The sequence below is a fragment of a genome, unplaced genomic scaffold (genome assembly GCF_019419815.1).
Source record: "Pyrus x bretschneideri cultivar Hongxiangsu unplaced genomic scaffold, Pyrus_bretschneideri_v1 Contig79, whole genome shotgun sequence".
Classification (NCBI taxonomy): Eukaryota; Viridiplantae; Streptophyta; class Magnoliopsida; order Rosales; family Rosaceae; genus Pyrus; species Pyrus x bretschneideri.
In genome coordinates, this window is record NW_025999819.1 from 358595 (window position 1) to 372093 (window position 13499).

Genomic DNA, 13499 nt, shown 5'->3' on the forward strand with positions numbered 1-13499 from the left:
TAATGCCCTTGGCTTTCGACTGCCATCACTTTGAGCGTTTTGCATCTTAGTTTGCTCTGAGTTTGTCCCAGATCGTTTTCTTATGCCTTCTTCCTCTCCAAAAATTGCTCCTCAACTTGAATCCTCCACCATCTGCCCATGCTACTCATTTCATCGAGTGCCTCCTCCAAGAATCACCTCCGCCGGTGCACTTCGGTGGTTAGGAGCATTTAAAGTGCAAGCATTTATAATGCTAAGTGCACTACTTGGTAGAATTATGGCACGAGTAGCTTGCCTACCATCATTTTCTGTTCATCATGTTGGTTCTCTGGTCTTTCTTCCAAGTAGTGGTGATGACTTTGCGGTATTGGTGCGGCTGCTTAGGTGGAGGTGGCTACTTTACATTTTCAAATCTAGGTTTTGTTTTGTTGGAATGTAGCTATGGGCTGCTTAGCTAAGGCCTATTTCATTGTAATTTTCTTTTGCGGAGTTGGATTTTTGCTTAGCTATCTTGAACTCTATTTTGTATTGTCCTTACCTTGTCATAACTTTCTCTTTCAATGAGTTTCATTGTGTTTTTTTTTAGAACAAACGATATTATAACACTAAAAAGAGGTGGGTGTGCGCTTAGCCTCGCAATAGACTATCAATAATGTGGTTCAAATTCATCTTTGACGGGAATTGAACTTAAGACCTCTTACTTACAAGTGAATAGGAATACCACTTTTTATTGTTTGTGAAGATGGAACTTGAACATCTCCAAATAGACAATGACTATGTACAGAGCTTACGTGTTCTTTTTTTTAGTACAACGATATATTTTACACTAATGGGAGGGGGAGTTCGGCTAAGCTACACAATGGGCAACCTAATTTGGTTTCGAATTCACCATCTACGAAATTCGAACCTACGACCTCTCACTTACAAGTGAAAAGGAATACCACCAGGCTGTAGTACTGAGTGACTAAAACTTACGTGTTCTAGAAAGATAATATTCCATTTCCACATTTGTGTTAAATGGTTTTGTTTCACCAAACTAAAATATGAAACACATAATTAAATTAACCATATCATTATCAAACTTCATTCACAAAATTAGGTAATATGACAAAATAAGAATTTGCAAAATTAGGGGAATATTAGTAATTGTTCCGCTGTAATTTTTCGTTAGCTTCAATTTTGATATATATTTATGGTTTTCAGGTCCTACCACAATTTATTTTTACGTTATTTTTCTTTCCAGACATAGGAAAAAAACCCTTTGCAAAAATGAGAAGAATACAATAAACTGGACAATACAATGTATCATTTGAAATTCATTCACAAAAAGAATTATGTGAAATTCAGTTTCTCTTATGCACCTAGGAATATTTTAGCCAACGGATTTGGCCATAAATATTAATTAAATTTTCTAAACTGGAAATCTTTCATTTACCTTTACATCATTTTAATTTATTAGGGGTTGTTTGGTAAAAATGATTAGAAAAGGATTAGACATGAAATTATTTTGTTCTCTTTTAAACCTCTCAATTCCTTATAATTCTCCCATTTTGAGAGGATTCTCCGTGACTAATCATTCTCCAACCTCCAATTTGATTAAAATACAGTAAAATAGTGCCGCACTTATTTCAATTAAATTATGTACACGAGTTATCTCTTAAATTAAAAAAAGGGAAAGAGATAAAATCTGAGGGGGCAAATTTCTGAAAAAGCCACACCCTGCGAGGCTGTAACATGTCCTCGTGCCCCGACCCAAAATAAGAAAACCGAGAAGCTTGTGGTTTCGAAATACATCTCTATTTCTAATTTAACGTTTAATCTAATAATTTTATCGTTTGACAAAAAAAAAAGAAATCTTATCTCCATATCTAGGCAATTACTTAATGCACTGCCATCACCACTTGCCCTATAAAAACCAGGTACTCACGGGCTCGCCATCTCCAACTCTCTCTCTCTCTCGCGCCAGGCAACAGTGATTAATTTAGTCACATTACTCACCAAAACATACATATTTAAGTCCTTCAATCCAATCCAATCCGGTCCAGTCCAATACTCTAAAATGGCAGCCACCGCTGCCATTTCCGTCCTCCTCCTGCTGCTCGTAGGACTCTATAGTCCAGTCCATGCCAATCCCATAAAAAACATAGTTGTTCTAGTGATGGAGAACAGGTCGTTCGACCACATGCTAGGGTGGATGAAGAAAATCAACCCAGAAATCAACGGAGTGGACGGCTCCGAGTCCAACCCTCTCTCCACCACCGACCCCAACTCCAAGCGCTTCTTCTTCAAGAACGAGTCTCACTATGTGGACCCTGATCCTGGCCACTCCTTCCAAGCCATCCGAGAGCAGATATTCGGGTCGGATAACACGTCCGCCGACCCGCCTCCCATGAATGGGTTTGCTCAGCAGGCTTACTCCATGGACAACACCACCGCCATGTCTCAGGACGTTATGAATGGATTCAATCCTGATATGGTTGCTATCTACAAAACTCTTGTTTCTGAATTTGCAGTCTTTGACAGGTAGGTAACTACGTACCAAATTTTTTTTTAATGATTTTCAGCACATTTTTTTTCTTTGCATGCGCATGTTTATTTTGGGTAAATTACACTTTCATACATCAGATTTGAGGTCTATTTCAATTCTTACAACATCTTCAAAACATTTCACTTTCATACTTTCAGTACTATTTTATTTCAAAATAATACATCTGTTACATTTTCTATCCATTGATCCGTTAAGCGTTGACATGGCCATCACGTGGCTGCCAAATGTGTGTCCCGTGGCAAAAAAAAACAATTTTTTATTTAAAAAAACCCTAAATCTTCTAAACATATTAATTAAAAAAAAAAAAAAACTGAAGTTAACCTTCCCGTCATCCCCCCCCCCAAATCCCCGTTGTCCCCTCAAAACCAAAAACCCAAAATAATCCCCCCCACCCGCGACCCTCCTTACGCACCCCACCCCCAACCCGCGACCCTCCCTCCCTCCGCACCCATCCTCTTCCTTTCTCTACACACCCCCCACTCCTTAAATCCACATCAATTCCACGAACTTGGCGATAGCGAGACAAGATATGGGGTTTTTTTTTTCTTCTTCTTCTTTATGGGTTGCAGGAAAGAAGATGAAGATGGGGGAGATGGGTTTGGGGGTTGCCAGGAGAAGACAGGTTTCTGTTTTTTTTTTTTGGGAGAAAATTCATGTTTAAAAAAAAATTATTTTTGCCACATGGCAGACATTTGGTAGCCACGTGGCATATATGTGGCAGCTACATCAGCGGATCAATGAATGAAAAATGTAACGGAGATATTATTTTGAAATAAAATAATACTTAAGATATGAAAGTGAAATGTTTTGAAGATATTGTAAGGAATTGAAATAGATCCTAAACCTAAGGTATGAAAGTGTAATTTATCTTTATTTTTTATAAGTAAATTGAATAAATAAAAAATCAAAAGCAAAAGTAAACAGGGATTTGATGAATTCTCTGCTAACTAATTCCTGTTAAGCATACATTATTCTCATTATTAATGGTAAAAAATATTAAAAAGAGAAAGCCGTTGAGAGAATTGAATGCGAGCGAGAGAAAATGAACGCTTTGACCATTCACAGAAGATGTCAAAATTTTTATGTGAACTGTTTTTGACAAAAAAAAAAAAAAAAAAAAGATGAATTTTTTATTTTAAAGGAGAAGAGATTTTTCTGTGTGACTGGAATAAGAGATGGTACATCACATGATACTATGCAAATGATGAGACATATGTGTTAAAAAGTTAATAACTTAAAAAATACAATTTTCCACCACTTATATAAAAACACGTGATGTTCCACTCGTGTTCCGTTCACAATGAAAAGTAGATGTCAAAATCCTACATGAATTGACATTCTCCACTTTGCTGTTAAATTTGAAAGTAACGTCAAAATTTTTATTTTATTTTATTTTAATGCTGGATTCACATTTGTTTTTTCATTATCAATTATTTGATTATTAGATTCTGGATTATATAAATAATCAAAAAAATTTTACTCTGACATAACAGTTGGGAATAAGAAACTTTACAAAATGTTATTTTAACACATCAGCAATTAAAATGAAATTTGACATTTTAATTTGGAGTAATGCTAGATAAATTAACTTTCACACAGAAATGCTTCGTTTTATCTTTACTTTTTCATGTTTCTGAACAGTAAATCTTTACCTTTTCATATTTTGTGAACAGTAAAATTCAGAAAATTTGAAGTATTATTTTTGTTTTCAGAATGTAAATTTCTTGGCGTTGATGACATTTTGCGATAACAACAAGACAATTAACGTGTTGTGAAAATGTCAAATCCGTCAAATCCATTTTGTTCCACTTTTGTAGTTTGCCATGCAAATAATTGCGGTTAACACTTGTAGTTTGTTAGTTGACCTGACATTCGTGTTGTGTTTTTCTTATTTGTATCGTTTTCATGACATACTCAATATTTTAACGGATCGTGTCGTGTAACACTCGTTAAAGTAAATAAGTAATATGACCAGACCCAAAATTGACCCGTTAATATTATCAGGTAATATGACCTAACTCGTTATCTGTTAAGGAAAATATATTTTAAAATAATAAATAATGAAAATAAAAAACATAATTTGACCCCAAAAAATTGAAAAAATAATACTAAATTTGTATATGTATATCACATTGTTACATAAATATTACTTCAAAACATAAAAACAACATTTGTCTTTTAAATATTACATACCCCAAAATAAGAGTCTAATGAAAAAATATTAGTACATTACTACAAGATACCAAATGTATATGCAAAACCTTGCACGTTTTTTTTACAATAAAACCCTTCAATTTTCATCAATCACCTTTGGAAATGATATTGGCTTATTTTGAACTCCCTTAAAAACACTATTCATGAGGGTTTGTATGGTTTTACAAATTCAAACGATGATGTACCCATCCTCAAAGCTTCTATGCGAACACGAGCATTTGTATATTATTTCACATTTTTTCGCATTTGTAAATTGATATTTTTATTTTGTAATTTTTTAAATTTATATAGAATAATAATACAATAATACATATTTTAATATATAATATATATATACATATACACTATGACTATTGTATTTTATAATAAGGTTGTTTTTTAAAGTAGTTTAAAAAAAATTAAAATCATCAAAATAACTTTTTTCTTAACGTGTCGAAACGGGTTACCCGTGTGTCACTCTTGTGTAAACCTGTTAAGGACCCGTTATTAACTTGTTCTTATCGTGTGACACGATAACGATCCGATTAGTTATTGTGTCGCCCAAAATTCGTTAACTTCGTATCGTTTAATTGTCTTTTTAACGGGTCATATAAGAAACTGCCAGGTCTATTATGACTTCTGAGCACACTATTTTCATTATTTTCCTTTTTTTATTTTTTATATTTTTACATTAAGAGTATTTGTTTATACATTTGAGGTCTTGTATTCAAATATTCTTTATTGTAATTTATTATACATTCTCTTACCGTTTGTTAAAAAAAAAAAAAAGAAACTATAGAAAACGTTTATGTAACACACAGTGGCACTTCTGAGCACATTGTTTTCATTATTTTCCTTGTTTATTTATTTTTAACATTAAGAGTATTTGTTTATACATTTGAGGTCTTGTGTTCAAATATTCTTTATTGTAATTTATTATACATTCTCTTAACGTTTGTTAAAAAAAAAAAAAAAACTATAGAAAACGTTTATGTAACACAAAGTGGGGAATCTAGGATTTCAAGATCGGGGGTTCCAACATAAAAGCTCAAAAAAAATTATTAAACTAATTTGGTTCCATATCACTATTTTCTACAGAATTTGGTTCATTGAATAAATCAAGATTAATCTCAAACGTAATAAAACCAACAAATTCTCCTTAGGAACATAACGCAATTAGTGACTCTACAACGATAAAATTTGTTAATGTAACATATATATTATTAATTGGGAGTTGGGACCATGGGACCAGAGTCTAGGATTAAAAAACTTATATGAATTTGGAAGAAATAAAATTAGGCAGCTAAAGGCGGTGGAACAACAAATGGTAGTGGGGAATAGGGTAACTTGAGTTTAAAGTTGGAAGGTTGTGACGATTGGGGCTGGGAGTTCCTAAATATAATTTGGGGATATTGGAAAAGATTGGGGTTCTCGGGCTTTGTAGAGAAAACAGAGATATTTTAGTTTTTAGACTTCTTATAATGAGCTGGCTCAAAAACTCTGTCGTTTTGGCTAGGTCCTTTCAAACAAAAATTTAAAACCTCTTCTTTTTCTTTGTTATAAGCACGGCTGCCAACACATCCATGGAGGCAACAAGCCTCTCCACTGCACCTGCCCAAATTGTTGGAAGGTCGATCAAAAGTGTTTATTCGGGCTTCCGAATGTCCCAAGACCCTTTGGGTCCCTGTATGGATCTGCCTGTGGTAACACATTGGTGTACGATCTAATTCATGTGCCAAATAATCATTTCGTGCATGTATTATTTGCCACTCCGAAGTTTTACATTATGTTTGGATGAGGGAAATAAACTTGGAATTTGGTAAAAAATCAGAATTTGTATATTGAGATGCACAATTTCCTTTGTCGGATTCATAAACATAGGAATCTAGAATTTCTGTGTGGAAAAAAAAAACTTGGAATTTGTGACCTCCAATTCCCAAGTTTAAATTTCATGTAATTAAATATGTGTCATTCTCCAATTTCTATGATTAAAATCTTAAAAATAACAAATTCCGTGTGTAATTCCATTGTTCTTTTAGGTTAACCAAAGAAGAAAATTTCCAAATCCTAGAAAATAAAATCCTGTCAATTCAATTTTCATCATTTTAAAATTCCTTAGTAATCTTAAATTTCTTCACCCAAACATAGTGTTATTGTTTTACTTGACATTGTCGGCTGTCCCAAGCAATTAACATAAGAATTTTGTTAAGGTGGTTCGCCTCACTGCCAACCTCAACACAGCCGAATCGGCTCTACGTGCATTCAGGGACATCAGCTGGTGCAACAAGCAACATCCCAGCCCTTCTCGCCAAGGGTTACCCTCAAAGAACCATCTTCCAGAACCTCGATGACGCTGGAATATCCTTCGGGATATACTACCAAAACATTCCATCTACATTGTTCTACAGGAACTTGAGGAAGCTCAAGTACATATTTAAGTTCCATCGGTACAAAACCTTCAAGAGACATGCAAACGAAGGGAAACTACCCGGGTACACTGTCATAGAACAGAGGTACTTTGACATCAAGAGTGCACCTGCAAATGACGATCATCCCTCCCATGACGTGTACCACGGGCAAATGTTTGTAAAGGAGGTGTACGAGACACTAAGAGCAAGCCCTCAGTGGAACGACACCCTATTCATCATCACGTATGATGAACATGGGGGCTTCTATGATCATGTGTCTACACCGGTTCGTGAAGTCCCCAGCCCTGACGGGATTGTGGGGCCGGAGCCTTTCTTCTTTCAGTTTGACCGGTTGGGAGTTAGGGTTCCAACGATCATGGTCTCACCATGGATAGAGAAGGGTACAGGTGAGTACTGCTGCTTCTTGATTAATTTTAAATTTTCAGCTAATTAAATGATTGACATGTGATTTTCTGCTTAAGTTTTATATATTCATATTATTCTGAGTTTTAATGTTGGCGACTCAGCATTTGGAGTTCATAGAAAGATAAAACACATTGGTAAAGTAATTCAAAATATCAACCAAATAGTTCAAAATATCAACACATGAAATTGTTCAAGTTGGTCATAGAATGTGTCTTTCTAGTATCTAAAGTTTTTTTTTAGATTATACACTTGGAGGTAACGAAACCTATATCTATCATAATCCTTGTCCTAATCCCACCTCCCATCACCACTAGAGTTCATATTACACGAGGGGGCGTTTGTTTCACTAGACTAAGACTACATTGAGCTATTTAACAATTATCCCAACATGAACTAAACATTGGAATCTGATTGATTAACAATTGGATAAATTGAGATTATACATATTTGTTGCGGGCTTATATATTTAAAGCCATTTAAAATGAGGGATCTAAATAGAACGAAGACAGGCCAAACAAATCCAAGCTAATCCCCGCAATTAGTTCGAGTCAGGTCAATCCTATGTATCAAACGTGTGTCATGTTATATTATATATTATATTATTATAAGCCACCAGTCGATAACATAAGTTAGAAGTAAAAAGTAACAATCAAATGGTACAAACCTCAGTTTGTGGGTACAGTTGTTCCATGTTCATATTTGGATTGCTTCCAGAAATTGGTGCCCATTTCACATTGCCTTTTTGTATGGAATGGGTCGTCTACATCGTCAACGAACAACAAACTTCCTTGGTTGATAACAGAATCAGCTATATATATGTCTGCATGCTAAATTTTATATAACTCTTATGGTTAGTAACTTATTTTTTGCATTGATGATGATGAAGCAGTCGTTCATGGTCCTAATGGATCGCCATTTCCGACTTCGGAATTTGAACACTCGTCTATTCCGGCAACAGTCAAGAAGATCTTCAACCTAACTGCACCCTTCCTAACAAAGAGGGATGAATGGGCTGGTACCTTTGAAGGCATTGTCCAAACACGGACAGAACCCCGAACTGACTGCCCAGGTAAGTCACATTTTACTAACAAAACAGGAAAAGATTACATGCAACGTTGATGCATCAATCCTGCATGGCGAATGGATATCTAATATGTACGTCTCAATTGTCTGAATTTTGACCAGAGCAACTGCCAACACCAGTCGCCATCAGAAAGAGTGAGCCTAACGAAGATGCCAAGCTTACAGAATTTCAGCAGGAGATGATACAACTCGCGGCAGTTCTAAAAGGAGACAACATATTTACAAGTTACCCAAAAAAGACAGGGAAGGCGATGACGGTCAAGGATGGGAAGAAATACGCAGATGATGCAGTTAAAGGATTTTTTGAAGCGGGGCTTTACGCTAAGAGAATGGGAGTTAATGAGGAGCAGATTGTCCAGATGAAACCCTCCCTTACTTCGAGATCGTCCAGAACTTCACCAGAACACCCATAGAAATCTGGCAGTGGATCCTCCGGTGCATATGTAAAAGAGCAATCATATATTTATCTAGTTGTACAAATCCAAGGAAAGAGATGAAATAATCAAATGAAGTTTGAGCATTTCATGATATTCTGCATTATTTTGCCCATCTCAAATTCCAAGTTCTTAAACCGTATCTTGATATCTGGGAGAAAAAAAAATAAAAATCCCCTCTCGAACTAAACTGAGGAGTTCGAAGAGACAATTTGGACCTAAAGAGCCGAAACCGCTCTTTGGAAAGAGATTTTGTGCAGATCTTGAGTGCAGATAAAATGGACTGAGATGGTCTTCGATAACACCTTTTCTCGAATGTAGTGGTGTCGATCTCTACATGCTTTGGTCTAGCATGAGACAAAGGATTTTTGGCAAGAGAGATAGCTAATTGATTATCACACCAGAGTTGAGGAGTACATGGAAGATGGAAACCAATATCAGCAAGTAACTGTCATATCCATGTAATTTCAGCTGCAGTATTAGCTAGAGATCGATACTCTGCCTTTGTTGAAGAACGAGCCATTGTTGGTTGCTTCTTAGCACTCCAACTGATGATAGATGAACCCAAAAAAATACAATAACCACCAATTGATCTTCAATCAAGTGTGCAACCTGCCTAGTTAGCATCTAAGAAGGCTTTGACAGATGGAACAGAGATAGATTTTGTAAACCAAAGACCAATGTCAATAGAACCCTTAAGATATCGAAGGATCCTTTTGACAGCTTGAAAATGAGACTGGCTTGGGTTGTGCATGAATTGACAAACAAGGTTGACTGCAAATGATAAATCTGGCCGAGTCCAAGTGAGATATTGTAATGCACCAACCAAAGATCGATATTCTGTAGGATTGTCAAGCAATGGAGAAGAATGATCCATCTTAGATGTACTGAGTGGGGGTAGCACATGATTTTGCTCCAACCATGCTAGCCTTCTTTAATAGATCCAAGATATACTTGGTTTGTGAAATAAAGATGCCTTTGGAGGATCGCTTGACTTTAATTCCCAGAAAATAATGAAGTGCAGCAAGGTCTAATGGGAAAGAGAGAGCTAAGTTGAGAAATAACATGCTTGCAAGCTGATGTAGATGGCCCTGTGATAATAATGTCATCAACATATACCAGAACAAAGACCATAGGATCCCTTTTGACAAACAATGAATGATCTGATTTAGAACCAGTGAAGCCAAGGGTGTGCAATGCTCCATGGAGTTTTTCATACCAGGCTTGGGGAGCCTGTTTATGACCATATAGGGATTTTGACAAACATGAGTAGGATGAATAACATCTTCAAACCCAAGCGACTGTTGCATATAAACAGATTCAGACAATGTCCCATGTAGAAATGCGTTGCTTACATCTAGTTGACTGAGACTCCAATCAAATTAGGCAGCAAGAGTAAGCAGGAGTCGAATTGTCACAGGCCTGGCTACTGGACTAAAGTCTCAGTATAATCCAGTCTTTCTTGCTGATGAAAACCTTTGGCAACTAAGCAAGCTTTGTATCTATCTATGGTACCATCAAGTTTTCTTTTAATATTGAAAATCTATTTACATCCCACAATGTTTTGATGAGCAATTTTGGGTACTAAAGACCAAGTACCAGTTTGTTGCTAGGAAAAAAACTCCTTTTGCATTGCCTTAACCCAATGTGGATATTTGGAAGCTTGGAGATATGTAGGGGGAACAAATTCATTGGAAAGATGAGAAGGGAGACGATGTTTGGTTGTAGAAAAGGCTTTTGGTTTGTAAATACCAGATTTGGCCTAGTTTGCATAGGGTGAGTATTAGTAGGAACTGAGTGAAGGTATATGAGATGTAGGTCTAGGGGCTGTTGGAGAAGAGCTACTTGGCAATATAGAAGATGGAGATGAAGGTATAGGGGAATGGGTCTGTGGTTGAGTGAATGTGAAGTGAGTGGGAATGGTATTGAGAGATGAAACTGCTGCTGAGGAAAGAGAGCACTGTGAAGCTGCAAGATTGTGAAAGGGAAAACTGCCTTCATCAAGGATCACATTTCGTGAGATGTATAACTTGTTGGTAGTGAGATCCAAACATTTGTAACCTTTGCAATTGAGGCAGTAACCAAGGAACACACAGAGCTTGCTTTTGGGATCTAATTTAGACTTAGAGTAAGGTTGTAGCCATGGAAAACAACTACACCCAAAAACCTTCAAAGTGGCATAGTTAGGTGATAGGATTAAAAGCACACCACAAAGTAGCACATAAATGTCCTATTCATTTTCCTTATTAACACAAAGATTTGTCAATTGTAGCATATTAAAATAAGGGTCTTTCTCGCAGAAGATTGTTTTATCTAACTACTTAAAATGTCACAAAAACTGGGCTGTTGTCCCCACTGGCCAGCCACTGAAAAATAATTATTAGACCAACTTACACTTATTTAAAGTCTATGAAATTTTATATGCAAACACTAGACATACAGAGCTACACTCACACAAATTTTTGGAATATTTGGAGTTGATTTACTATTTAAATTAAATCGAACAAAAACAGGGCAAAAACAGATTTTAAGTAGTTCACAAATTAAGAAAAACGAGTTAGGGGAATTGCTATCCACCATCAAATAATCATGCAAACATGTTATGTTTCATTCAAATTCCTTCTATTTCTGGATGAAGATGCTCAAGTTGCCTCAATGTTAGAACTCAACCAATTACTCTTTCTTACGTAGTAAGTTAAGAGAATAGCGTTTTCAACTTAACTTAGTCCCTAACATGCAATCTAGAATGGCGTGTTCATAGATTTAACAAGTAGAAATCATTAAGAACGAAAAGAGTTTGAGTCATCACAAGGCATCGTAAGTACTAGTGTTGTCTTACTTATCCTAGAAATTGGTTCACATGTTAATTGCAATTAACAAGTACAACTCTAGAACATATGTAGGTCCTCATTCGATAAGGGCAGACACACACATATTCATATAGCATTAGAATCCTAGATATGCTTACTAAGTATGCATCCATAGAAAACACATAAAGAATTCATCAATGAGACAAGTAGTGAACCTATTTTCATCCATTCATAAAAGTAATTCAAACGAAATGTCATAACAAAATTGCAATCATATTCGGGGTTTCAAATAGCACCTAACTACTAAAAATTTAGTTACACATTATTCTCAAATAAAACCAAAAGAAAGACATGAGTTTGAGAAGAAAAAACCGAAAGAAGAGAATGCCAAGATTTCCTCCTTCCTTTCCTTCCTTCCCCAACGCAGTAGCCTTGCCTTTTTTTCTTCCTTTCCTTTCTTTTTTTCCTGTCTTTGTAGTGCAACCTGCAACCCTTTTTTGTTCTTGCTTGCTGCTATAGTTTTTTCTCCATAACTCACCCCACTAACAGCCATTTAGTGATGACAATAAGTGAGAGGAAATGGTAAAACAATTGTAACTCTTTAGGCAGCCTTTATGCCCATTACTCCCACTTAATTTTCCATTTCCTCTGATATTTGAATTGATGTTAGCTGGTTTGTTCTTGGCTGCATCAGTTTTGGCTGCTAGATTTATTGGATTTCTTGCTTTCAATGCTTTCTTGTCAGTTACAAACTGCTCAACCTCTTGGGAACCTTTTAGTGTTAAAACGGCCATAACGTCTTAAATGATAATAGCAATCCGTGAAATGCTCCAGAAAATAGACATCCGTAGCTTTCCAACCATATAAGGCTCATTCTCTAATTCATTCTGAACTGTCCACAACTTTCTTCCAAAGTCAGCTGACCTGCACAGGCAGTTTTGATGAATTTGTTACTTAAAATCCCACTTGTGCTGTTTTTCTTTTTTTTGCTTGACAAATCCTAAAAAATACAAAAACAAAGTAAATAGCTCAAAAATATAAGGAACTAACTAAGAAAAGACAAGTGAATTTGATGTAGAATATATATAAATATGAGCTTATCAAATACCCCCACACTTAGCTTTTGCTAGTCCTCAAGCAAAACAAAGAAAACATGAAAAAGTAGCAACATGAAAAACATTAGCCTCCCCCTATGTGACCCTCATAGAATTTCATTCAAGAAAACAAATCATCTAGAACCTTAGCTAGCACCAAACAAGCTAATCCAAGCTCATCTTCCTTATTCAAATGTTAACAGCGACCTTTTAATCATCCTTGAAGTGTAGTGTGTGTAATAGCCATGCTAATGCAATTTCAAGTTTTTTTTGTTGAAACACCACATGCAAACTAGTGACCCTCTCACGGGACATACACTCAATCACACATATGTTTAGTTTATCGTGTTTCGCTCAAAGAATCAAATGTGAAAGATCTACCATAAGCTTGCATAAAAATCTCATCTGCACAATCATAATTGTGAAACTAAGATCAAGAGGACTTTTATTGGATATAACGAGGCTTAGGGAGAGGGTTATAAAAATGAAAGGATAGGTAAACACAAGTTCCAAGCTACATTGCA

The 13499-nt window shown here is 35.8% G+C and overlaps 1 protein-coding gene across 1 annotated transcript; it reads left to right on the forward strand.

Moving 5' to 3' along the window:
* The first annotated feature begins 1963 nt into the window (after positions 1-1963).
* On the forward strand, positions 1964-9154 carry LOC103939988 (non-specific phospholipase C2-like). Its single transcript, XM_009350073.3, has 4 exons — positions 1964-2502; positions 6931-7535; positions 8444-8623; positions 8740-9154. Exons 1-4 carry the CDS (start codon positions 2039-2041, stop codon positions 9048-9050), a joined length of 1560 nt encoding a protein of 519 aa, XP_009348348.2. The 5' UTR covers positions 1964-2038; the 3' UTR covers positions 9051-9154.
* Positions 9155-13499: the final 4345 nt, after the last annotated feature.

What these genes read in the sequence shown, in the direction of transcription:
- LOC103939988 (XM_009350073.3), top strand. Translation starts at nt 2,039, where the DNA reads ATGGCAGCCACCGCTGCCATTTCCGTCCTCCTCCTGCTGCTCGTAGGA. An exon ending in GAATTTGCAGTCTTTGACAG is followed by an intron (nt 2,503 to 6,930) that starts GTAGGTAACTAC and finishes AATTTTGTTAAG; the next exon opens with GTGGTTCGCCTCACTGCCAA. An exon ending in ACCCCGAACTGACTGCCCAG is followed by an intron (nt 8,624 to 8,739) that starts GTAAGTCACATT and finishes AATTTTGACCAG; the next exon opens with AGCAACTGCCAACACCAGTC.